The 26,927-nt window shown below is 48.0% G+C and overlaps 4 protein-coding genes across 4 annotated transcripts; 2 read left to right on the top strand and 2 right to left on the bottom strand.

Moving 5' to 3' along the window:
* Positions 1 to 401: 401 nt before the first annotated feature.
* Positions 402 to 1,023, bottom strand: T069G_08533 (uncharacterized protein; the record flags this gene model as incomplete). The annotated part of the gene is made up of 2 exons (XM_056175743.1): positions 402 to 465; positions 518 to 1,023. 2 exons carry the CDS (start codon positions 1,021 to 1,023, stop codon positions 402 to 404), a joined length of 570 nt encoding a protein of 189 aa, XP_056026692.1.
* Positions 1,024 to 4,134: 3,111 nt separating this feature from the next.
* On the top strand, positions 4,135 to 5,265 carry T069G_08532 (uncharacterized protein; the record flags this gene model as incomplete). The annotated part of the gene is made up of 3 exons (XM_056175742.1): positions 4,135 to 4,230; positions 4,283 to 4,348; positions 4,423 to 5,265. The coding sequence occupies 3 exons, from the start codon at positions 4,135 to 4,137 to the stop codon at positions 5,263 to 5,265; spliced, it is 1,005 nt and encodes a 334-aa protein (XP_056026691.1).
* Positions 5,266 to 17,696: 12,431 nt separating this feature from the next.
* On the bottom strand, positions 17,697 to 18,920 carry T069G_08531 (cyclin domain-containing protein; the record flags this gene model as incomplete). Its single annotated transcript, XM_056175741.1, has 2 exons — positions 17,697 to 18,141; positions 18,217 to 18,920. The coding sequence occupies 2 exons, from the start codon at positions 18,918 to 18,920 to the stop codon at positions 17,697 to 17,699; spliced, it is 1,149 nt and encodes a 382-aa protein (XP_056026690.1).
* Positions 18,921 to 22,870: 3,950 nt separating this feature from the next.
* On the top strand, positions 22,871 to 26,538 carry T069G_08530 (uncharacterized protein; the record flags this gene model as incomplete). The annotated part of the gene is made up of 4 exons (XM_056175740.1): positions 22,871 to 23,174; positions 23,256 to 24,964; positions 25,015 to 25,962; positions 26,020 to 26,538. The coding sequence occupies 4 exons, from the start codon at positions 22,871 to 22,873 to the stop codon at positions 26,536 to 26,538; spliced, it is 3,480 nt and encodes a 1,159-aa protein (XP_056026689.1).
* Between the last annotated feature and the right edge of the window lie 389 nt (positions 26,539 to 26,927).

Genomic DNA, 26,927 nt, shown 5'->3' with positions numbered 1-26,927 from the left:
AAGACGCAGGTTGGGTGCGCAACAACACGTCTAGTCCACTTAGGGATTAACGCGTATCGAGATTTGTGTCTACAAGTCACGTGGGTTCATCTCAGACAAGATCGGGAGACAAGGGACAGGCAACAAGGGAGATGGATGGATAATTGCTGTTAGATCGTTTAAGCATGAACCAGAGTGCAATGCAATTACCGGTTAGACGTGTAAATGAATCAATGGGCAGGCAATAGTACTCGTATTGAATTAGGGTATTATGTATCAACAGAAAAGCATTATAGTCATGTACCTAGATAGTGTTGAGAGGACAGGGATCACTAAAACAACTGCAATAGCTCAACCCTTGCCAGCGGTCATCCCATCGCGGAAGCGTATATTCAGATTGATGTATGTGTCAATTGTCGGCTCTATTTCTCGCCGCCGCCTCCGCTCACTGCCAGGAACACTATAATGGCAATCACCCACCAGTATCTGTGTGCAGTTAGTATCACATGCTATTCTGGGGATGCAAGTCGCAACGTACTTCTGAAGGGGCGTCTTCTCAACCTCCTCAACCTTCTTTCCCTCTGGCGACAGAACAATTGGCTTGTTCAGCTCTGGCTGCTTGCCCTTGAGCACCGGCAGCACCACCGCTTGCGGGCCAAAGTCTCTCGTCTGACCCGCATCGATCCTTACGCCCTTGAGAGCAGCACTGAGAAGCTCTCCCTTCTCATCGACTGAGAGTATCAAATTGGGCGAAAACCCCTTGCCAAAGTTGTCCACCGAGGCAACAGTTGTGCCAGATATCCACCGCGCAGATTTGACGTCGTACAACCCGACGCGGACTAGCTGTGTAGACTCCGGGATTTCAGGAGCTTCGTAGGAGATGATAGAGGACGACCCGCTGATGCTAGGATCGTATGCCACTTCGGCGAGGAGGCTGGGCGACTCGGAGTTTTCGACGGGCTGGACATAGATTTGCGCCGTGTGGAAATCGGCCTGGACCAGAGCTGCGGCACACAGGGCCGAGAGGAGGGCAATGACGCGCATGATGCCCACACAAGGCTGAGTCTGTACTTTTGCGGGAGACTTGCTGAGAAGCTGTTGAAGGCGGTGTTGCGTTTGGCTCAGCACGAATTCAAGCAAGTGTCGTTACCTGGCCTTGATTGCGATAAGGCAAGCAATGGTGGAGCATTGCAAGGTACCTGCTGGTGCTGCTAAAGCTCCGTGCCGAATACGTACTTTGGAGCGGTGGGTTTCGGCAGCACGTGCTGGGGTCCCAACAATGGGGGACGTCATACACAGGCACCGCATCTCAAACCTCAAACACAGATTCCATCTCACTTACCTTGTATGGATAAGGATGCCTTTAATTTCTGTCACATTTTGTTTATATTCCACTAGCTGCGAATATTTAAAATAAGGCAACTCATTTAGAGAAAAAAAGGCAACTGTCTAAAACAAACCCCCTCCGTGTTCCTAGCTAAAATGGTGCGCATGCAGATGTCCTAAGCTTTGCAGGGCTGGTTGACAGCTTCATCGCCAGTTTACCATCACGATTTGCTCCAACATCCTGCCAATCTGCCAACGGGGGCTGCCAACGTCCCGTGTCTGCAGGCTTCTAAACCGGGGCTACTTGTTTAAATCCTGATCATGAGGCAAAAGGGTCGCGGACATTCTTCTCGTCATCCTGCCAAGTGGCGTGGCTGCATGCACACACCATCTCAGCTGGACTAGGCGGCTGTATCCATGGCGAATATGGCTTAACCAAGAGCCAATAGTGCGCGTGAAATGACGTGCCAGCATCACCACCGCTGTCGCACCATGTGAGCGAAGTCGTTTTACTGGTTATCAGTCGACGCCCCAAGGATTCCTTTCAAATGTGTCCCGCAGACATGGAAGGTTGCCTTTTTTCCAAAAGGCAGACTTGAGCGGTCTGTTAAGCATTTATCCCGGGAGAGCCTGTTGGCATCTAAAGCACCAACAAAGTAAACCCGATCAGTCAATGATTTCTAACCAGGCCAACATGTCTCACCGAAGTGGAACACCCTCTTGCCACAGTAAGTACTGCCGAGATGGTCCTTTGTCAGACAAGCGTGGCCTTTTGAAAGATGACCCCTGCAAACCGAAATCTTCCGCTTGGCATGAAGCTGCCTTGTGACCGGTAAGTGTCGGCCAGCGTTGGTAGACTTGGAGCCAACGCGCAGAAAGGCCCTCTTTGGAGTAATTGATGTGAGCGCTCTATTTCCAGAGTAAGTGACACCGTTCTTATGGCGTGGGATGAAAGGCGAACCGCGTAGTTTCCGTGCAAATCATGGAAAGCGAAGATTCTACTAATGCAGCACATTCATGTATGAAGATGTGCTGACGCTGATGCTACTGGGATGACCACACTCCCATGGAAAGCGAATAATCTACTCATGTAGTACATTCGTGTATGAAGATGTATTGATGTTGATGCTACTGGAATGAAGACACTCTCATGAGTGCTTTTGAGAGCTGATTACGCAAATTACAAGAACATGACTGACATTAATTAAGTCAAAACAACCAGAAATGCAGAACCACGGAACTCCTTGCGATCACATCCACCATCACTCGCAGCCAGCCTTTCCGAGCCACAGAGCTCAACCGCAATGCGAAGTCGTCATTGCCCACAGTAGTCCAAGGCAAGGCACGCAGACGCACACACGTCTACGACGGTGGGTAAAACGCGAAGAAAGACTGTGGCCGGGTCCTGGATAACCGCCGCAAATGGAAGGAGAGCGATGAATGTCGTCGTCAAGGTCTGCGACAGATATTTGTCCCTCCACTTTGGCCGGCTGAAAAGGCGAAGAACACAACTCCAGTAGATGAAAGTAACCGCCGCTATGAAAAACAAACACAACTCGCAAGAGTATCGTCTATCCTGGAACCAAAACAAGTGCGTCTGATTTCGCACCGCCACGGAATTACACGTCTATCGTCATCTCAAGATGTCAGAGCGCAGTTACTGTGAACGGTTGGGGTTGCTTATCCTACTGGATATATCCTCCAACATCCCTTATTTTCAGATCCTTTGCCGAACTGCTCTGGAATGATATTTAACGCCGCCGTCAACCCCCATGCCGCCAGGGTGTTGCATGTAGAATGTCTGCGACTGTCATGATTTGCCTCCTGCTGTGCCGTAGCGTAGATTTGTGCCGCTCCGACACTTTGGTCATTCTTTGTGGCCGATGGGTAAGAGGTTGCTGTGTCATGCCGTTCCAACATAGGCCTGACGAACGTATTCAAGTATATGGTTATATTTCGAGGCTGAAAATCATTTATTCAAAGATGACAGAAAGTAAGTAGACTGCGCAAAGTTTTGGTAGCGCACACTCAATGTCGCGAAATATGAAAGAATCAGCTAACATGTGTCTTCCATTGCTGAGCCTCATTACGAAGCAAAAACAGGCAGAAGATTCTTCGGGGGCATCTCAAGAATACCCCTCATTTTCCGCCTACGAGGATCATCGGATCCAACTAGGGGGGAGTGAGGCAATCCCCTTGCCTCCCAGCCCCCGCGCTACGTCTGGTTGCCTTACGCTACTTGAACATTGCTTGATTGCATTCTGTATTCTGGGCGCGAACCATGTTGATGAGAGGCTACGGGCTTGGTATTAAAGGTGTGCATCCAACTCATCCCTGAGAGGCTGGCGACGCTAATGTAAGACGAACTCTTTAGGAAATCCGACTCCCTTGCACGCCCCCTCCTCCTATCTCTCCGCCGTCGGGCCTTGTGTTGGCGACGAAAGCCTCTACGTTTCGATACCTGATCCATTTTAAGTCCCTTGTCTATCAACCTCTTACCCTTCTTTTCCCTCCGTTTGCCATATCGAACACGTTTTCCTCACACTTCAACGAGCTCTTCTCGAGTTTCGTCTCTCATCCTCATCCCTCTTCCTCACTAATACTTTTGTTTTACATCAACTTCTAACCTCACATATAGCATCTCGTCTATCTAACTTGCATATTCCTTCTCATTACTTGCTTTGGAAAGTAGCATAGCCTGCTTTGCCTCTTGTGATCTCTCTCATCAATTTTCTCCTTTCCCGTAACCTTGCCTTGTCTTTCTTGTCCCATCTTCAAGTAGTATTCAATCCGGACATCTTGACCAATATCTGCGATGGTCTTGAAACAATGGTTACTGCAGATAAATATTTCTCTATCAGCATTAGTCCTCCTGCCGGGGAGCCAGCAGACTCATTTTTCCTGGGCTCCGGCAGCGACATTTGCGTAAGTCATTGCCTCTGCTGTTATCAAACTTGTTGGGCTTATACAAGGATAGAATTCTAGCCGCTTGGGGCCTAACAGGCATTTCCCTCGGCTTTCTTCACAAGCGATATTTTCTAGAGTGAGTTTTTCTACAAAATATTCCTGCGGAGGGCGATGGAAGACGGAAATGCAGTGCTTAATCCTCGTTTGCAGGAACCCTCAGCGGACGATACTGTATCCGCTGCAAGTGTGGTTACCGTTTGTGATGGTGCTGCAGCCGTCGCTTGCGGATGCGATATTGCTTCTGCCGCTAGCCACAACAGCCGCCATGATTTTCATGGCAGCACAGAGAAGAAATCCAGATCTCGACGATTTGGGGCTTCCCATTCCAGTTCCTGGGCCGCGACGGCTCCGGATGCGCCGAGCGCTTTTGCTGCCAGCAGCGCAAAATCGCTGACAAGAGCCCAAGCAATTCCAAATCTTCCTTATAAGACCCCCGAGGAAGAAGCACAAGAAAAGCAATATCGCGAGTGTGATGCCTACGCCGAGATGGCATTGCAAAAGACGAAGCGAGGCCAAGAAGCGCCTCTTTTTGTCCAGGAGCTCTTAGCCGCCGAAGTCAAAGGCATATATGCTGGACTTGTTATGGTCGAAACTAAATGTATCGAGGTTGACAACGCTCAGTCCCTACTAAATGAACTTGAGGGCACCGACTTTGATGATGCACCCATCCCTCAGAACTGGCTGAGATTTGCGCTGAACAACAGCATCGACCTGCCAGCACTAATAGCTCTTCATAGTACTCTGCTTCATGAGCACCACGACTTTTTTCTAGCAAGCCAGCATCCTGCAGCAAGCCCCGCACTATGGCGCCTGGCATCGAAATATGCTATGCCTGCGCGAATGTGGCGGCATGGCATTCACTGCTTTCTTGAACTACTTCGCCATCGCCTACCTGACTTGATGGAGCACATGCTTACGTTCATCTACCTTGCATATACTATGATGGCACTGTTGTATGAGACTGTCCCTGCCTTTGCAGATACTTGGATATAGTGTCTTGGAGACCTCGGTCGCTATCGCATGGCCATTGAGGATGATGACATTCGGGACAGAGAAATCTGGACCGGTGTCTCTCGTTACTGGTATTATATGGCGCCGCACATATTTCCCACCGCGGGACGTCTGTATCATCATCTGGCTATATTGGCCCGACCCAATGCCATGCAGCAACTCTTTTACTACCTATACTATTACCAGCAACTATCCCCAACCTGATTAATCAACCAGACACTCGCCCCAAACCCCAGGATTACGGTTACTATCCGCAGCTCGTCGGATCGTACTCGCTTGATTGATGGCGATCGTCCATCACGGATACATGCTGTCGATGTCGCGTTTATGTCAACACACGGCTTCTTGTTCAACTAAAAGCTCCTCGACATCACCTCCTTTTAAAAATCTGCTGATCGCCTTTGACACACGCTGCATCACAGCAACGCCCACGATATGTACATTATTTTACGTTTACGAAACCCTGTGCCATGCGAGCTTATGGATGCAAAAACGACCACCGGATCAAACAGCGTCATGATAGAATCCTGAGCCACGAACGCCAGATTTACGGCGCGTCGCTCTTATTCATGTCGTATGCAGACAATTTGGAGATACGAATGTTCTACCATACATTCACATTTTTCTGGTGTTTATCCACACCTTCGGATTATTTATCCCCGGACAGATAATTGCTGTGGCCAAAGCTATCAATCCAGACCTAAGCCTGCCAGCATTATCGAACATTGTTGCCCACAGAATCTCGACCGCTGCCAGAGGACTTTGCTATGCGAGGTCTTCTATCAACCCAGGAGTAGTTTCCTTCTGGTCGATTTGATTGTGGCACCTCGATGGAAATGAAAAGCCGCTCGAACCAGTTTCAGCGCCCGAAAGCCTTCCAGAGCCGACTGCCAAGTTAACCATGATAGTGTCTGGTTGCTTAGGCTTTAGAGTCCAAGAGATTCTTTTGATACTGGCTGATTTGATTATGGCATCTTGATGAAGACGAGCGAATATTTGAACTTGCTTCACCGTTCAATGTGCGACTAGATAGATGATTGTGGATCGATCGTCTAAGCTCACACGTCCGCATACCCCTCGCCTCGAGTTTTGAATGCCTTCTGCCGGCGCAGCCACTGGTGACAACACCCATCGTCGGCTTAAACTCTATGATATACCTCGACTGAACACTTCGAGCTTCTATACTGTGATGATGCCATGTCGCCTATCATCAGAACAACGTATCTCATAATACCAACCAAGTGCACAGCATCGACTCTACATATCTTTCCTATGATACAAAACCGCATCACCTTTTTAATACTGTTTTTATTAGCGCGCTATACTCCCACATCGGCCGAACTACATCGAACCGCTTCTCCATACGTACCTTCTCAACCGAATAATAGAATACGGCGATTCGAAACGACCAAAATACGTTTTTGCATAGCGATGCTTGTTCTATTACGGCATTTCTGCGCAGAGATACGCATATAACACACAAAATTTTTTTTTTCAAATTTATTTTACGTTACCCAAAGACCTTATACGTTTCCCAAAGGCCTGATACGTTTCCCAAAGTCTTCTTTGGTAGAGCAAACTTTGAACTTGCATAAATGGCGTTTGGGATTACTTTTTTCGACACTTTTTTGTCTGTCTGTCAGATGAAGCATACACAGCTCGACTGTAGCTCATCATGTGGCCGGTCCGTTTGTTTTCTCTTCAAGATTACGTTTAAAAGTATATAAAAGGCTTTGAAATTGTATATAGTCTTGCATACATAGCCCGTTGAGGCGTCCTGATTGTATTTAGCCCTGAGCATGGATAGCGTGTCAATTATTTCTGTTACTTCTTGATTTGCAATTAACTCCCCATGTGAGAGGACATGGTATGAAATGCGACGATATTACATCTTTTCGTTCATCCATCTTAGTGTACAGATGAGCTGCTGCCATAATTTCCGGATATTCGACTCGTTTCCCGACAGTAGTAGAACTCATTGAGGAAGGGTTAGTATGCGCAATATGGCAGTTGAATATATGTATCTACCTAAAAGTTCTACCTAATTGAATTTTCAAATCCACCATCGATATCCGTAGAGACTGAACAGGTGATGAAGTGGGAACAAACCCATGTTTGCTCATCCAACATGTCCACCACCAATGACCATGGAGCCTAAACAGAAGACAGAGGGAAAACAAACCCATGTTTGCTCATCCAACATATCTACCACCAATGACCATGGAGCCTAAACAGAAGGCAGAGTGAAAACAAACCCATTTCCTCATCCAACATATCCACCACTATTGGCCATGGAGCCTAAATAGAGGAAAAGGTGAAAACAAGCCCAATTGCTGAGCAAAAGAAAAACCCACCATCAACATCCATCGAGCGTAAACAGAAGACAAAGACGAAAGAAAACACCAGAAAACAAAAACGCCATGTAGTAGTTGGGGCTTTTGTATCGATCATAAGATAAGGCCTTATATGAACGACACTCTAGCATTCTGGCTCTCTTTCATATGCACAGTCCAAGATGTAACAAGCAGAAATGTAGACATCTGTGACTATGGGTAAAAGTCGAAGGAAAACCGTGGCTGGATCTCTAACGAGAGCGGCTAAAGGAAGAAGGGTGATAAGCGTTGCTGTAATAATTTGGGGCAGAAACTGGCTCTTCCATCTGGGCTGGCTGAAAAGATTGAAGACACAGCTCCAGTGAAGACAAGTTATAATAGCGACCAATAGAATGCATATTTCGCAGGAAGTTGGTTGTCCGATAAATTGCGGCAGTCGTATGTGGCCTTGCAGCGCCCAGGCATCGCATATCTATTTTTATTAGACGGATATCATATTATGTGTGCATGTAGATGAGGATTCTATGTTCGTTCTCACAGGATATATCTTCCAACAAGTCCCGTTCCCAGATCCAGGTCCTTTAGGAAATCGAGTCGTGACAATATTAAGAGCCATTGTCAATGCCGTTGTGCTCAGTACATTGGGGAGTGCATTTGGGTGGTCGCCTTGGCCGCTTTGACAACACGTATGCGAAGAACATTTCCCAATTTTCGTGGTCTGGAAACTTTTCTCCAGCATTCAGGTAAGATGGCATTAACCCGGTTTCAAATGCCGCATCGGCAGCGCTGCCAAGTGTTGACGACTTGTTGAATTAAAGCGACTTCGCGATTTCCAAGCTTGTCGTGAGACGGTGATCGAAGTGCAATGATAGATGTAAGAAAGTTTTTGTTATGGGCTGATGATGGGACGAAAACCACCTGCAGAATTGAAATCATGTTGGCACATGCGGTTCATGTATATTTCTATCGGCCAAGGCAGCTGGAGACGCCTTGAGAAAAGCCCTGCAAAGGGACCGCGGATCAAATGGGTAGGCAGAGCCTCATTGGGCGAAGCCCCCTCCTTCATGAGGCCGCAGACGAAGCTCACCGAAAATCCATCACGACCAACCATGTTCAACCACGAAGGCATAACAAACAGCCGGATATGTAGTGCAACGCAGTCTGGAGGCCTCAGCCTCCATTTAGTATTCCAATACGATTGTCCGAAAGCTTTCATCCATCTTACGCGGCAAATTCGAACGACTGATTGGGTCCGTATTATGTACTCCAAAGCGGCAGACTTCATGCATCTGAACAATAGTGGCCGCCTTACTCCCTCACATGCAAGTATGTGCATAAATGATGTAATACGTATCCAAATGATAGGCTCAAAGCCCCCTGGAACCCGGACGAGGCAAAAATATAGAGGCGCAGTTTGTGAGTTGTTGGTTTGCCTTGCGAGGTATTGGATGTCCCTGGAATTGGGTACTCTCCTTACCAGCCGCCATTGCTCCTTCGTTAGCAAATCCGCAATTAGATGCCTAAATATCCAAGGCCATACTTGAATGGCCGTAACAGCTCTCTCCTTGCTTCGCCCTTGATCCTCGAATTGATTCTAGTTATTACGAGAGAGGAACCAAATAGCCCTCTCCTCCCCGTGCCCGGTTCTTCGTTCTCGCCTAGTTGTTTCACTTTCTCACTGCGATTTGTTAATTTCTTTTTCGATAAGACGACGGTCCTGCTATACGCAGAGAGCTTGTCTTTAATTTGAATCCGTTACGCTTCCCCTCATGCTGTCGATATCTTTTGCCTCGCCGGTGATCGTTTCCCTCGAGAATAGATCAGTGGCAATACAGCCACCCTCGCAACCTGATAGTGGCAGCCTCTAGGCTGCTTCGATTCGAATGGGGTGGTGGTGGAAGGTGCTGATATCCCCGGCAAGATTGAGACAATGGCTCTTGCAAGCCAACATCTATCTATCAATCCTAATACTCTTGCCGGGGAGCCAGCAGCATCACTTCTCATGGGCCCCTGCAGTGACTTTTGGGTGCGTGGCTTATGGTTTTAGGAGGAATGTTATACTGATCTTCAAATATAGGATGCTTCTCTCCTGGGGATTATCAGGGATCTCGCTCATGTTCATACACAGCCAGTACTTTCTAGAGTAAGCAAGTCTTCTGTCTATAATAATTCTTGGACGTCAAAAGCGACAAACACTTGCCTAACACTTTTTATATATGTAGGAACCCTCGACAAGTTGTCACGTACACTCTGAAAATCTGGCTGCCGTTCGTTATGGCTTTACAGTCATCACTCGCCGAAGCCGTCTTGTTGCTCCCCCTGTCTACCACAACGGCGATGATATATTTGAGTGCAAGCCAAAGTCGGCAAAGCATAGAACTACAAGAGCTTCCTGGCCCTGTGCCTGGGCCACGACGAATGCGTTAGGTTGTCCCTCTGACGTATTAAAGCCTCAATCGAATCGATGCTTTGCTCGTTCTGTGTATCGTCTACCTGGTTATTTTGAAGTCAATGCAATGCTGGCGTGTCTCCGAATGTCTCTCCGAGTGTCATTAGCTTTCGTTTGCCTTTTGGTCATCACTTTTATAGACACCAATCTAGATGTTTGCCGATGGATCTACTGGAAATCATTTGCCAACTTTTTTCATGGATACGTATATATCTCGGACACATTTAAAAGGCCCAACATCACCGATGCTACATGTAGTGAGACGTTCCAATCCCCAGAACTTGCAAGAGGATTGTCTAACGCGGGGCCATACCAGTACATGCTGGGATTCATATAGAAAAAAAGATGCCGGGGAAAATATTGTCTCTTTCATTCTACCCTTTCATTCTACCCTTTCATTCTACCCTTTCATTCTACCCTTTCATTCTACCCTTTCCTATGCCTGTCTCGAACTCTACACCTGGCCTCCCCCCTGCCAACCTCTTAGTAACCCTCCTTTTTGGTTTATCTCTTCCTTTACTACTTCATAACTCTCTTTAGTCGACCATCTCTCAAACTATCTCGCTCCTTCGCCCATACCTATACCTCTACGTCGCCTCTACATCCCCCTCTCTCAGTCTCCCCCGACTTCATTCTCTCCTTCCTCCCTTCCTCCCACTTTTCTTTAAACACGTTTGTTGTGACTGTGAATAGAAGTGAACATCAACCACTCTATCGAGGCGGATCAAAAACCCGTCCCATGCACAGCCCGTATACCACTGTCATTACTGACAACAATATATTGTATATCTTTTGATCACTTAGGACGTCCATGAATGAGTGTGGAAGCACTGGTATGTAGTCGAGAATGATCTTCCAATGATATGTTTTGGGGGCTTGCTCAACGACATGAGAAATAACCATGTATACCACAGCCGCAATACAGGACGAACCTAGAAGATGCCGAAAGATATTTCTCATCGGGTGAAGTTCGTCGTTAGTGGGTGTAGCATCTTGCAGACTGGGTTTATGCTCCATCTTAGAACGTTTAATCGGACAACCGCCTTTCTTAGGTCGACAGACGTCTGGATAATCTTCTGTTCACCGGCTGTAAGTTAGCAGAAGCTGTTAGAATTGTGCTATGATTAAATTTGGTCTATAACATAACATACGCTGTTCTGTAAACAGGTTGAGCTCGAGTAACGTTAATTTGCCTAGAAAAGCTGTCGATTTCGGTTAAAAGAGGAACAGGAGGAGGGGAAATGGGGGCGAGGGGTGCCGCATCAATTTTATATGATAATCCAGCCGTGGGCAGTTAAAAACTAGAGACGTGTGTGAAATCGTTACGCGAACAAAGAGATGGTTCATGAGAACCTTGAAGGCTTAGGTATGACCGGTGACGAGTCCTGGAGATTTCGCCTCAAAAAAGAAAATGCTGCATGTGACTTTCAAAGGCGTGTTAATTCGTTCAGCCTGTACAACCTAAGTATGTCTCATGGCCTGAACAAAGACCTGGAGGCCTTATGTGGCCGACGTTCAGGCCAGGGGATTCTGCCGCCAAGAAAGAATGTGGAGATGGATGTTTTAAGCCAACATGTGTCTCTCGGTACTGGTCCTTCTACCAGGGAGCCAGCAGCATCTATTCTCCTGGGCCCCAATGATGATCTTTGGGTACGTGATTCCATAACTCTCTTGTGGCACACTATGCTTATCTCAGGATAGAATCCTGCTGTCCTGGGGACTGACTGGACTTCCACTTGCTGTACAACCAATAATGTAAACGGAAAAAAGATAATTTAATTTATGATCACTTCTTTTATTTATATCGACGGACGATCTGGCATTCACAATTTCGGAGCTAAGTATAGTAATGGATGACGTGAAAAATAATAGCTTGCAACTATGGTTACCATCTTAGCCATGCTTGAGCGAGCCTATTCAGTTATGTTGATGATAGCAGACTCTAACCAAGGACGAAAGAAACGGTATTGACTGATGATCAAATGTTCCAGGTCCAGACATCCTATTGAGGCATATTCAATACTTATCAGAAGCCAACAAACCCTCTTTAACCGCCCTCCTTGGGTGCCAATTTAGGTGTATGTCAACGATGTGACCGATGAAAGTATAAGCATTGATAATGATTAGAAAGAATTGACAGAATTTGATGGGATCGCCCTGAATGAAGTCCGTCGACAAGGCAAGAGTGAAGAATGTGATAACTGTTGCGACTGCTATTGCAAATGAATATCGGGGATGGCATCGAGTTTCTCCAAGAAGTTCTCTTAAACATAGCAAGCAGAGCCAAAGCGTAGCCAGCGACAGTAAAAAGTATACTTCGTAATCATCTAGGCCTTCGATGAATGAATATAGACGCACTGGCATATAATCGCGATATGCCTTCCAAGAATATGCATCTACGGCTTGCTCAGTAAGCTGAGAAATGGTCATGCAGAATGCAGTCGTAGAAAGACATCCAGCTGCGAGATAATAACATGTAGTTCTAACCGAGCGAAATCGGTCGTTGCTAGCTGTAGCATCTTGCGTACTTAGTTTGTGCTCCATCTTGGGCGTTCAAACCTGTCTTTCTCACGTCAGCCGACGTCTAGATTTTGTCTTTTTGTTCACCAGCTGTGAGTCGACAGAAGTTGCTGAAATAGTGCTATTCATAAATTTGCCTTAATAGCAGAATAAGCGTTGTTCTGTGAGCAAGTTGAGCTCTGGGTAACGCGAGTTGTTCAGAAGAGCTGCCAACTTCCTGTTAAGAAAGAAGAAGAGAGGCATCAAGCTTATATGGGAGTTCAGTCGTGAGTAGTTGGATAGAGACTAGAGACCTAGGCAGAATCGTTGCGCGGACAAAGGGATGGTACATGAGAACCTTGAGGGCTTGTGTGACTGGTGACGAGTCCTGGAGATCTCACTACAAAGAAATGCTGCATGTGACTTTCAAAGGCGTTGTTGATTCGTTAGCCTCTGTGAAACCTGTGTCTCGAGGCCTGGACAAAGACATGGAAGCCTGATGTGGCAGATTTTCAGGCCAGGAGATTTTGCCACAAAGAAAATGCTGCAGCTTTTTGCAACAAAGGAACTCAGCCACAGAACTGTTACAAGCGGCATTCAAAGGCGTGTTGATTCGTTAACTCCTCTGTGCAACCTACGCCTCAAGGCCGGAATAAAGACCCTGGAGCCTTGCTAAGCGATGCCAAGTCCTGGAAATTTGACAACAAAGAAATTGCTGCAATTCTGCAACCAACGAATTCGATTCTCAAAGAAATGCTGCAGGCAACACTCAACGCCGTGTTGATTCGTAGTTTCCCTGTGTTACCTCCAATTTCTTGGTTAAAAACTGCTTAAAATGCCTATTCTAAAGCCCCCCTACTCTTGCTCCTTACACTTCCGTGACAGCGAGATTCCGGCAGCAGTTATTGAGTTCACCCTGGGGAAGAAAGCAGTCTGCTCCAAAAGAAAGAGAATGAACCGTATATCGAGATACCGTATATCGAGATCAATTTGATCAATTTGAAACGCCTTTCGTAATTGTATACCTTGAACCTGTTGGCAAGTTCGTTCATTGCATTCAGTGCGCAGCACTGTCTCCCCATGAAAGAACAGACGTCAACAGGACTCACTGTTCCAATGAGACCAACAACCCATTGATTAAGCTATACATCTTCTTCATTGCGAACTCCTGAAAGAGCATCTTTCTAACTTCTTTGTCATGTAGTCCTCAGCGGGTCGAGAAATACTACGTCTCCTTCCGCCTAACAGTTTCTAGTGAATCCACACCACGTAGCGTTCATCCTCGCGATAATACAAGCTCTAATTCTGATAGTATAACTTCGCTACACAATAATGTGGTCCTTGCTTCTTCTGCCGCACCTTTTGACTATCCCCTCGATACTGTTCTTAGGGTTACAACAAGAATATCACTCGTGGGGCCCAACGGTGACAACGGGGTACAGTTCATTTATCTCAGCCTGTTATCCGTTACGCAATATTCTGACTGGCCTTTGCTTCAAGATCGATGATCTTTTGGGGCCTCACTGGCATTCTTCTCCTTTACCGCCCATACAGCCATCTCGTGTGGTGAGCTGCCCCATTCCCTACACTGCAAAGAAATTATTAGCTCTGCTTAACTTCTATTTCAAAATACTACAGTGGCCCTGTACGGGCATCCTTCTCAGTTATTATGATCATTTGTTCCGGGTATATAATGCAACTGCTGCCACTTGAGAAACACGCTTATTCTATTCCGTTATTTGCCTCCGGCGCGCTCTGGTTTTCGGAAATAATATTCCATCACCTTCGAACGCAAGTCTCCGCCGGTATAAGGGCTGATATGCACATCTTGCCTATGTATAGGTGGTATGTAAAACTTGAGAATCTTGAACACATCACAGGCCTGGAATATTAGTAACTTGATTCCGCGTAGAAGACAGCGAAACCAAAGAGTCGGATCAAAGCCAGTCCGCGCTATCATGGCTGGCTCGAATAGCTAGAGTCACCTCACCGGTAGCTCAGACTGATATTCGCAAAGACAGATACAGGCAGGCGAGGAGGAAGAGTCATTTTGTATTTGGAAACTATAGTAAGTTAACATGGGTTTGCCGGCTAGATTGAGACAGGCACCGGTTAAAGATGGGAATTTCAGAATACACGCATCCAATTGAGATGCTAGATACACGCTCCTTTGTTATGGTAATATTAGTGCTTTTGCAAACTATTTCATAGTTACAATTCAATGTTGTTTGTATCGATCACATGGCTTAAATAGATGGTAATTGACTCACCTGGTTATTTTGAATAAGTTTGCGGCAAGTTTCGTCTCTTTAAACCTTGTGCTCGATATAAACAGCATTGAATTGCAACTTTGAGATGACTTGCAAAAGCACCAATATGACATTAAAATTGAAGCTGTAGTTACGGATCCAGTAGTACTTCCCTTCTTCTCACCCGACGCGTTCATAACCCTGCTATTGGTGTTTGATTGTCAAATTCTTCGTCTCGAAATGAACAAATGCCATATTCCACTAGCATTTGTGAAAGACCCCCTTAAGAACTGAGCTGCAATCTGCATTATCTCTGCCACGTCTCAGTGCGCCTGTTGAGTTGGTTAATGATTCCAAGACGAAAGTAATGGTACTTAAACGATGAGCAAAAGACATACCTATACATGCAGTTTCGGTGCTCGTCTAAAAGTTGACGAAGGCCACCTGGATGTTAGGTAGTTTATACATTTATCAATAACGAAACAGATTGAAGCGCAAACAATGATGACGAAATGAAAACTCTGAAGGATCTTAATGAGGTCCCCTTCAATGAAATTTGCCCACAGGAAAACAGCGATGGCTGTTGACCATACGACTGCAGGCAAATATTGGTCCGCCCATCGGGGTTGTCTGAAAAGGTGACCGATTGTATTCCAGTACATCAAGTCGAATACGCACGCGAATATAAGCCAGGTTTCGTAGTCAGTTACGCCGCCCATAAATTCATGTGAATACTTTTTGGTTTGCTCAGTGGGCTCAGAATTGGCTAAAGAAGTGGCCACGTGGAACATAATTGCGCTTCCGTGGGAACACACGAGATATTCACCCGCAGACCTAGTTGAGTGAAGTCGGTTGTCGCTGGTCGTAGCGCCTTGGGCACTTGGTTCATGCTCCATGCTGGGCACTCAACGTTTCAAAGTTGATCGACCGTCTCTCTTAGGTTGTTTGACTTTCAGAGAGTTTTCTTCAGTGCAAAGATTGCTAGACTTGTGCTCCTTATAAATATGTCTTATAGCACAACAATCGTCGTGTCGTGGACAACTCTGGGTAATGAGAGTTTGTTGGGGAAGTTGTCAAGGTCTTTCAAGAAACAAACTGGGAGGAAGTGGAATTTATATACAGTAATTCAGGAGCGAGTAATGAACACAAGACAATGAACACATATAACATGGGGTGCGTGAACAAAGGGATGGTCTATGAGAACCTTGAGGTCTTGTGTCATCGATTCCAAGCCCAGGACACTTTCTGAACAAAGAAAATGTTGCAGTTCTGCACCAAAAATAACACAGTGGCAAAGAAATGCTGCAGGTGACGTTCAAAGGCGTGCTGATTTGTGAATTCTCTAGGCAACTTACATCTCAGGGAGGGGCATGAACAAAGACCGTGAAACCTTGTATCACGGGTACCAGTTTTACAACAAAAAACTTGGCGACAGCTTTAGGCAGCACTGAACGGCGTGTTGACTCGTGATTAATCTGTGTAGCCTCCAGATATTTTGACTGTAAAATGCTCGGGTGCCTGTTCTAATGTGCTCCCTACTCTTCCCTCTCACACTTGGGTATTAGAGTGCTTCCCAGCATTGCTACTTTCAAGTTCATTCCGAAGATAACGCTAGTTTACGTCGACAATAAAGAACACGCTACGTATTACACGATCAATTCGACTCGAAAAGCCTGCCTTCATCCCATAGTCTTCTGAAACTTATTGGCAAGTTCGCCTCTCCCGTTCGACACGCAACCCTTGTCTCTCTCTAGAAAAACAGACATCAACGAGACTTACTCATTTTATGAGCTTGCTCCTCAACGAGTTCAAAATGCTACAGCCACCCTCTACAAATGATCGTTTCCCCATTTCAGAATACTAAGGTCCGTCATGTTCTATGTGGATTTGACCTGTTACTAAAGTCCTAGGTAAGTAGTTTAGAGAAATAGTAGTAGTTGCTAATTGAAGCAGCCTAGAAGTCAAATCCTAAGGCCCTGGATGTGTCGATGTGTCCCATCTGTACATGGGCAGGATGGGCCCATGTACAACAGGACCTACTCTCAGGATAATGCTATTTAATAGAAGCCTTTTTATATATACTATATATATTATGTTACAGATAGCTATTGGAACTGCCAAGACAGGGCTTTTACTATATGTAAATAACAATAGCCTAAGAGCAGGTCTTGGTATATATGGACCCATCTTGCCCATGTACAGATGAGATGTGTTAACATAACCAAGGCTTTAGTATCTGACTTCATAGCCGCTGAATAAACACTCTTTTATTATGATTACATATATCAAAGCTTCTTGCGAGTTGGTGCAGAGTCACAGTCCAGTATTGCTTGTATCGAGCACAAGGTCAGATGGTAACCTAAATATTTGATTCATTTATATACATGAGCATGCATTATCCTCATCCTAAATCCACCAAGCCAGCCCGCCCTCCTATCCAACATATGCAAAGTGTAACAAAGGAAATGCCGAAAAAAAAAACAATCATACTCCGTTCGCGAGACCTATAAGAAATAACGCCAGGTGCCCCCTCTCCCCAATGTTTTCCCCCTTCCATGATCCGAATGATGTATCCGAGTGCGCGTGAGTATGCGAGCAAAACGTATGATAAATAGAGCAGCAGATTGCTTTCCAGGGGGCGGTTGACCTGCAAGACAAGCATGTAGTAGTAGGGAGATGGCGATCTGAGATGCTTGGTATTAGGCAAAAAAAGACCAATATGAGATGACGGCTGACGAAAAGAAGAATATGCCAACACGAAGAAAAGGTGCTGTGGGAGTAAAAGATGGGTATCATTGATGTAAGAGGCCGCCTCTCAGCATCGGCCTGGCTCTTGAGGGGGTGGCGTAGGAAGTCTCCGTCCAACGGCCCCTTCAGTGCCTACTACTGCGCAACATCTTCCTCATTATCGTCGTCGTCAATCTCATCGTCCTCGTTCTCGGTCGACCCATCTGATTCGAGCTCGTACCCGGGGGCTCTCTGCACAAGACCTTGATAGTAAGCCACAAGGATTTCCGGGTTCGGCACAATTCTCCAGTCGACTCTGTAGAGAAACTCGAGCTCGAGGAGCCTCAGCTCAGCCACACGCACTCCGCCGACCCGTGCGTAGGTGGTATTGTTCCAAAAGGAGTCGGACAGGCCCTTGGCGGCAACCGTGGCAGCGGTAATGAGGAATCGGTGGACGGTGAGTGTGTTTATGGTGAATTCTTGGTACATGGCGCAGAGTCGGTCAATATAATAGACCATTGCCAGAAGGAGGGGTGGTGTGAGGGTGGCATGTCGAGCAAGGCGATGGAGATAGTCTCTGACCGAGATGCCAGGGGGGGTTCTGCAGGTGAATACCGAGTTAGACACGCACGGACGAATAAGAAGACCCCTAAAAGAGTGAGGCATGCAAGCTTACCTAGAGTGAAACCGCGTCAGACCACCGCTTGATATGCGAATGGCGTCATTGGTGGCAATCAACTCTCCCAACATGTGTGCGATCAGCTCGACCAGGTGCTCTACTGGACAGAATTCGTATTTCTGGGGCAAGATAATGGGAGGTCGTTCTTCGGGCCTGGCTCGTTTCGAAGTCTGGGGAGAAGCGGTCGGCGGAGGGGCCTGAGGGGCGGCGGAGGAGCTCGAAGCCACTGCCGGGGGCGTCGAAGAAGCTTCCGGAGTGACTGAAGCAGTGGTGAGTCGACGCTTGTTCGGTGACAGGGCATTGTAGAGCTGAGCCTGGGCGGGCGAAGGCCTGCTGGTATGCGAATCGTCGTTGAGGCCCATGTTGGTCGTCGTCGTCACGATCACCTTAGTGGTCGTCGTCGTAGGCAGCGCTGAGGGGGACGGGGACGAGGACGAGGAAGCCCGAGAGGGAGATCGAAGATCGCTGTTCGAAGCATCGGTATGGCGAGAGTGGCCAGGAGACAGGGCCGACGACGAGGCCGAGACTGAAACTGCCACCGACTGCGACGAGAGGCGCCGGCGCAGATACGCCGGCTTGGGGCTTATAGCTGGCACTTGCGAGGGATGAGAGGAGCCAGAATCTTGAGAGGATCTCGAGGCATTTCGGAAGCTGGAGGGAGAGGCGCTGGAGGGGGAGAGAATGGGGGATGTCTTCAACATGGTCTCCTTCGGCGCATCATCGGAGCGCAAGCGTTGGGTTTCCTTGCTTGGATCGGTATGTCTGTTTTGTTGTTCTTTATTGCCGTCTTATATTTTGCCTCTTCGCGAGCGTGGAGGAGGCGAGACCGGACAAGCCAATTGCTCAAGTTTGCGAGGGGCGATGGAAAGGACAGGACAGGACAAGAAGAAAAAAGACGCCGGCCGGTTATCAAATGTCCATCAGCCGTCCCAAATCGGAACAGCCGGCGGTAGGCGCTACCTTCTGGCGATGCAGTGAGACAGTATCTCGAAAAACGTGGAACAACCAGATCTTGTCCTTGCTTTGGAGCGAACCCGAAATGCTCACCGAGGACCGGCAAACCACGTTTATCAGAGCCACAAGGTCTAAAATGGTCAGCCAGACAGACCAAGGATTCAATCGGCGGGACGGACGCGAGGAGACGGAGGGGGGTTAGCGGCGTTTATGTTGCGTGGAGGTATCGGTACTTGGTGGGTTGGGGGAAAAGGTGAGAGTGTCAGAGATGGGATGAATGCAGAGTCGTCGGTCAGTCAATCCGTCTGGTGAAGGGCTGATTGGTTGATGTATGCTGCTGCTGTTGCCTTTTTACTTTCTCTTCGCAGTTCGCCTCGAATATGAATGAGGCTGGCTTGACTGCCAAGCAACCGCGGATGGTGCTCGTGGTAGCGATTCAGGGAAAAGAGAAAAATCCAAGTAAACAGCTGGCAGAAAACTGCTGTAAGTGGTGGTACTTGGCTGCGAGGTATTGCCTCTTCAACGTCGCAGTGTGTCCGTTGGTACTTGTACAGCAGGTTGAGCAGCAGTGAGACGGATCCCCATCATCAGGAACCTGCACTCTGCGCAGCGCCTTGGCGGGACTCCTTGTACCTGACAATCGCAGCAGTGGTTGGTCAAAGTCCAGGTACAAGCGCCACTCTTCCGTGGCTGGCTTACAGAGACATGGCAGGTAAGTGGCTCATCAGTCAGTGTTTGAGTTGGAACGAGGAGAAGATGAGGCAGCGAGAGAGAAAAACGTTGCCAACAATGTCCCTCTTTTTTTTCTTGCTATTTACAAGTCCCAAAGCTAAATAAAGTAAGCCAAGATGGATCATGCAATACCACGAAGGTATTGACCTAATCGGTCATTGTCCGCACAACTGAACCATTGCCAGTAGCATCTTGCGTATCGGGGGCCAAGACCCTCACAGGTACAAGTACCTCCGGCTCCAAGTGGGGCGGGGTGCGAAAAAAAAAAAACCAGAGGACACTCAGTTGCGTTCCGGAAATGGCGTTTTCTCGCCTTGGGCTGTTGTTCTGATAGTGATCGACAAGGCCCTGAAAACAGAGGGCTACAGCATTTGGTATAAGTAAACTCGTGGCAGTAAAAAGTCAGGGTCTAGGTGTTAGTTGCAGTTACAAACCAGATGTATGTATGAAATATTAATCGTACAATACGCAAAAAGAAAGCCTCTTCTTGACCGTCTCTTTGACCTGACTCTTGTCCCGTCCCGCTTGGTCAAAGTCCACTTGGTCGGAAGGCGCTCCGTTTCATCACAAGTGGACTTGGACTCCATCACGATGGCTGCTTGCACGTAAAGCTCCGTTACGGAGTACATCTGATCACAATACCCCAGACTGAACCCCAGACTGCGCCGGCAAAGCAAACATATGATGAAACGGACACCGAGTTGATGAGTTGTCGTATGCCTGATGCAGGCGTGGTTCAATGAGCATCCGTTGTTGTGAGCTCGTGGCGAGACGAAGCCCGGTGATTCGCTAGCCGCCTTGGCCCGCGACCAAGACTGGCACTCATTTCAGACATGTCTAACATCAGCCGGAGTTTTCATTTCTGATTTGTGGTAAGTAGCACGTATTACAGTACTAGCAGGGGGGAAAGCTCTTTGCCCTATTGCTAGACTACAGACTTGTTGTGGCTAGTGGTGTGCTGGATACGGCGTTGGAAGCAGCACTTGGATGGGGAACAATGGATGCCACTATCGTGAGGTACGGGGTACAAGAAGTGTGATTGAGATAGTATCTTTCGGAGCAGCACCGCTACTTTGCCGCTGCTATGCAAAATCCTGCGGCGCCACTACGGAGATTGAAGCACATCATTTTCAACCCCCAAACCGCTAACGATGGGGGCTGGCGTCAAAAGGCGAAAAGCGGAATATCTCGCACAAAAATCTGCATATGTGTGAGCACGAAATGCGTCAAGAGGACAAAAACTCGGACCGTGATGCCGGCTATCGGAGCGGATGATCCGGGGTCCTTGTCCTGCTTTGGTGTCTTGCCCAATCAGGCTCTGGCCTACCAGTGATTTTCCGCCTAGGCTTAGGGGAGGCTGACGGGCCGCACACAGAATATCTGCGAGGCTGGAGGTAGGATTGGTCGTTAATAGAGTTCATGTTAGTTGGCTGGACGAGAGATGCTCTGTGGTGGCTTTCATGTCTCATGTATAGGAGCTCTTGACAATGAAGCATTCGGGACGAGTGTCGATAACTCACGGAGGTACTTGAACAGATGCTTGTACTACTACCTCGACAAAGGTTTTGGGTCACTGCCATGTCACTTATGGCCGAAATGACGTAACTTGTTCCTTGCTGCGGCGTAATTTATTTTACGGAAGACTACAGATTCAACTGAGCGGCTGGCCACGGTGCATATAAAACGACTCCACGGATCTTGACACCTTAGTCAGTGACCACGAGCGCTTGACAATATCGGATAACGCTCCGAAGGTGATCAATCCACAGCGGGCTGATAGATGGCAAATTCTATTGCGTCCAACGAAATGCCCCATCAGACCAAATCTTTCTAGAAAATTTCCTTCGACTTTTCACGCTTCGCCCTCCGCTTTCTTCATATCCACTAATTGGTCACCATCGATGCCGTTCTCGTCTTTTTGTGGAGACGTTAAAGACGCAGCTTTTACCAGGCGGGGTTGCTTTGTTATAAGAGGAAATCTGCTGTTGGTCACGAGTGGTCAGCAAGAGTCAAAGGGCCAGCCAAAGTATTTTAAATGAGCTGTAATGTTCTAGCCATTATCTGTCGAGAATATTTTAAGAGTGTGCTCTCCTTCATCTTTGTAAGAATTGGAGATTCTTTACCTGAAAAATTGAATGAGAATACCATCTGTTTCTTTGGCTGTATGCACTTTACATAGTCACATCTATACCAGTGTGCGTGGAGTTTGGGCATTATCGAATCCGGATGCGAAAGAAAGCCGTTCATTTACTACTATAAGTATTTACATAAGTAACAAATACCTGATTCTTTCAATATGCTACTATAGCTACGTTTCTAGGCAGTATCTGTTACTATAGCTATGGCGAATTGCAAAGTTGGGGTGCTGAATACCTGTAGGCAGTTCCAAAAAAAAAAAATGCCGTGGCTCGTGATACTGAATGCAGTATGGAGTACAAAGCATTGGTACATCCGATAAGATAACGTGCACGTGCCACGGCGTCGGACTTGCTTTGGCGTGACATCTCGTCAGACTGCAAGACACCAAGCCCGTCCATTTACTTTGACTTAATCCATGAATTGATATCGCAAGCTTGTTTACGCATCTGTGTCTCTATTGCTATCTCCATCCTCTCCTTCTGCTCCTCAGACTCTCCAATTAATTCTTCAATCGGGCGCACCATTGCTACGCCTTTGCTTAATCCCGGTTTCGCTTCAGCTGCTGTTCCTCTGCCTCACGAGGCTGCGCAGCTCCGTCAGCCGCATTTGTCGGAGCTTTTCTGAGTCCCTCCCCTTACAATCGATTGCCTCGTCGTTGCTCTCTGTTGTGAATATTGATGCGGAGCTCTGAGCATATAAATCTGCAGGCAATCTTGGCTCGATCCCATTAATCGACAGGGCAAGATCCCAGCACGCTTCCCTCGGCTTTCTCCGCTACATCCCACCAACACCAAGTACCGTTTGCGTATCCGGCACTCCCATCTCCATGGCGCGCCCCCAAACCTCCCCGATCTTGACTCAGCTGCGCAACGCCAAAACGTGCCCCGAGCAGTCGGCAGCGCTACGGGCTCTCAAAAACGAGATAGTTGGGCACCACCAGAAGAAGGAGACATGGGTCAGCCAGGGCGTGCTGGAGCCCGTCGTCAGGACGCTGACGTCGGCTCGATCTGCCACCAAGGCGAATGCTACAACCAAGGATGCTAGGCCACAGTCAATGGGACAGCGGCCCCTGTCAGACGAAGACAACGTCAGGCTGCAAGCCTTGCAGATCATCACAAGCTTCGCCAAGGGTATGCATTGAAAATTCTGCTGTTCCTTTGTTATTTCCTGGTCCTGGAGGAGTGATGCTGACTAGTGATACTATCTTGCAGGTGGCCCTCCTTTCTTACCGTCCGTCCACGCCTCCCGAGCTCTCCCGGCGATCCTCGCATGCACATCTCCCAATGCCAACGCGCCGCAAATCGTCGTTGCCGCTCTTAAGGCCGTCACTGGCATTGCGAATGCGGCCGCTCTGGCATCTCCGTCATCCCCACTCGATATCCTAGCTCTTGCTGACACGATATTTGCATCGCCGCTTCACCTCGAGTCCTTATGTCTCATACTTGCTTCGACATCATCGAGTTACTTGCAGCAGACCCAGGTGGAGCTTGCCGCCAGTTTGATATCTCGCATTTGCAGAGATGAACGGCATCAGCAGGCTCTACTACACTCTGGCGTTTTGGACATGCTTGCCTCCCGCTTAGCCAGCTTCGCCGTGAGTCAGGGTCATGTTGTGCCGGGAGCTGAGGCACAAGCTTATAGCGATGGCCTATATGAGGCCTTCCCCAAAGAAGCTCCCCACGGAACCCAGATTGGCCCCATCCTCGGAGCCGTGGTGGCCATTCTCGGAGATTCAAAGTACAGGGCAATTCGACTTATCAACTCCCCCGCCATTCTCGCCGTCTTCCCTTCCATCGTATTCGAGGCCAACAGCTTGGGTGGCTCCAAAACACCGAACCAGACAGCCATGGACTATTTGTTGCCTCCTCCCTTCTCTGTTACTCGGAGCCCCCCACACTCTCACCACCACTCTTCCGCCAACACACCAGACCACCCAGAATCACGAACTCCCAGCCAAACACCTGGACCCAGATTTGTCTCTCCCGCTGCCTTAGAGTCGAGCTTGGACAGCTCATCCGAGGAAATTGAGAGTCCTTTTATTCCCTGGCTGATTGTGCAAGCCAGGACTCTTAGCGGCTATGGGAGACTCATGGCAGCCACCCTGGTCACATCCCTCTTCAAAGCAGGCTTAGGGCGCAAAGGATGGAGAGAAACTAGCCTTGGCATGCTCATAGTGCCACTGCTGATTGACTTGATAGCCAAGAATGACAAAGATGATGCTGAGTCGCAGACCTCGTTTGATGAAACCCAGCATCTCATCTTGGAAAGGACACCAGCTACGTTGGCCCGCCTCATCACTGACAGCGAACAGCTCCAAAAAGCTGCTTACGACTGTGGTGCTGTCAAGACCTTGACCAAGCTTCTGAGGCGTGCCTATCGGTCTGTATCCATCCTGGAGGCGGCTAAATACTGGTCTCCGCAACCAGATACCGATATGGAGGAAGAAGGTCCTTCAACGTCACAACTAGGCCAAGCTGGTCAAGATCCCCTTCTCTCTCATCGGGTGCGGCTCAGGGAATCAACACTGAAAGCCATCGGGGCTGTCGCTTCTGGGAAGGAAGATTACAGGAAAGCTTTGGTCGATGAGGACTTTATTCCTTATGTGATGGAGTCACTTAACGAATACCCCAAGCGGCCCAGACAGATTAAGGATCGACTCAAGGATAAGCCCAGCGGAGAGCCTGAAGCGCAGCCCAGCGTCTCATCAGCATACGGTGCCAATCCATTATCAGTCATCGTCGCGGCCTGCCATGTTATCAGGATGCTTTCGCGATCCATTAGCATACTTCGCACGACTTTGGTTGATCACTCCGTCGCCATGCCCGTCTTCAAATTCTTAAAGCACCCAGATATCGATGTCCAGATTGCAGCCACAGCTGCTATTTGCAACCTGGTCTTGGAGGCCAGTCCGGTCCGCGAGGTTTGTCACATCTATTAGAAAAGAAGTATTGCGAAGCTAACAGTCATCAGCTCCTGGCCGAAAACGGTGTCATGAAGATACTTTGCGAACATGCTCACTCTGAGAATCCCGCTCTGCGGCTCAACGCCCTATGGGCCCTAAAGCACTTTGTAATTGCCGTCAGCCCTGACCTGAAGAGATCTTGCTTGGAACAGCTTGAGCCTGAGTGGTTGGTGCAACTCATTTACGACGACGGCCAAGATTCTGCGGCGTATAACACACAGCCCATCCAGTCACCGGATGACGATGTTGACGAGGATATGGATTCGACGCCGTCTGATGAACAGGTGCGGTGGACGTTTGCAGCGAACGGCAACATGCAGAAGCTAGATGCTTCAAGGTCGACCAAGCTGCGTCAGGCTGAAGACAAGCTCGCCGGCATACGTGAATCCGAGCTCAACTCATTCAGGAGATCCCGAAGCGATGAAGTGGCTGTTCAGGAACAAGGTCTAGAGCTCATCAGAAACCTGGTTGGGCTCGGAGTGGGCGCCTCTGCGGAGTCACCTTATGACACAACCGAGATGATTGACTACCTGTTCAGCACTATTGGACAAGATCGTCTCTTCGATATACTATCTTCAAAGCTACGAGCCAAAGTGCTTCATCCCTTCTCTCGACGGACTGCAACGCCGGGGCAGGAGACTAGACTCATTCACCCGCATGCCAAAATCATCATTCCAGTCATTTATATCCTAGTTCATATAGCCGCCAGCACAAATCAACATCGGCAGCTAGTTGTTAGGCAAACAGACTTGCTCAAGCTCCTCTGTCAGCAAATCAGCAACAGAGATAAAGAAGTGCGCGTTGCCGTCTGCCACCTAATCATCAACCTCACAGGTCACGATGACGAGGGTGAGGGCGGTGGCGGTGAGGCCTGGTCTATGAGGGCAGCAGAACTAAAGAAACTGGGGTTCTATAACAGGATGGAATTTCTGAAGCACAATGATAGAGACCTTGACGTACGGGAACGTGCTAGAACTGCGGTCTATCAGCTAGAGAGGGCGATCGCTTACTAGATGAAGCGATCCAACCAGGACTCCAGTTCCGCCGCATCGCAATCCTCCCCTGCTTGTGGAATATCTTCCGGAGGCTACGGGAGGCTGTCAAGCACGGATGACTCCATATCTATGCGCAACAACGTAATTGAGATTAGCTCCGACGATTCAACCGAGGTCGAGAGTACGGATCAAGACGACAACGTAAGCATCATGGAGGTTGATATCGGAGACGACGCGAGTGTAATTGAGATCGATGTCCCAGATGGTGTAAGGGTGGTCGGGATTAATATTCCAGATGATGCAAGCATAATGGAAGTTGAGAGCCAAGACGAGGACAGCCAAGACGAGGACGGACAAGACGAGGACGGACAAGACGAGGACGGACAAGACGAGGACGGACAAGACATGCGTCTGAATGGAGGACAGGAAGATGATGTTGCAGAAAGACGTGAATTAGGCACCGCTCCATCTTCCAATGCTCGGATAGCGGAGTTTCTCGTCGTCCTTCGTTTGCCAGGCAGCATTTCATCTTCTTGATTCTTCTTACGATTTAGGGCGTGTGAAACGAAGACGGGATCGGGTGGATAAGGCGGGGGCAGACATGGCATGGTGCGGTCAATATTGTACAGGCTCGAAAAAAACAAAAAGTTGGTTATGGTAGTATGCTTTTCTTTCATTTGCGTTATAGGGGTTCTTTCACATGAATGGGGGGAGCTGGTGGTCAATATTATTACATAGTTAACACAGCGCGAATTTTGACTGGTATTGGTTTCGCGATGCTTCTTGGGGATCTTTGTGATTGCGTGAATGACTATAGTTGCCTACATTCATCTAGTAACTGCTACTATATCTGCATCTATCTACCGTAGTAACTGCTACTATGACTATATTCATCCAGTACTCGGTATTGTTTGCGACGCAAGATA

The sequence above is a fragment of the Trichoderma breve genome, chromosome 5, assembly GCF_028502605.1.
Source record: "Trichoderma breve strain T069 chromosome 5, whole genome shotgun sequence".
In the NCBI taxonomy this organism is placed as follows: domain Eukaryota; kingdom Fungi; phylum Ascomycota; class Sordariomycetes; order Hypocreales; family Hypocreaceae; genus Trichoderma; species Trichoderma breve.
This window is presented reverse-complemented; position numbering and strand designations above follow the sequence as displayed.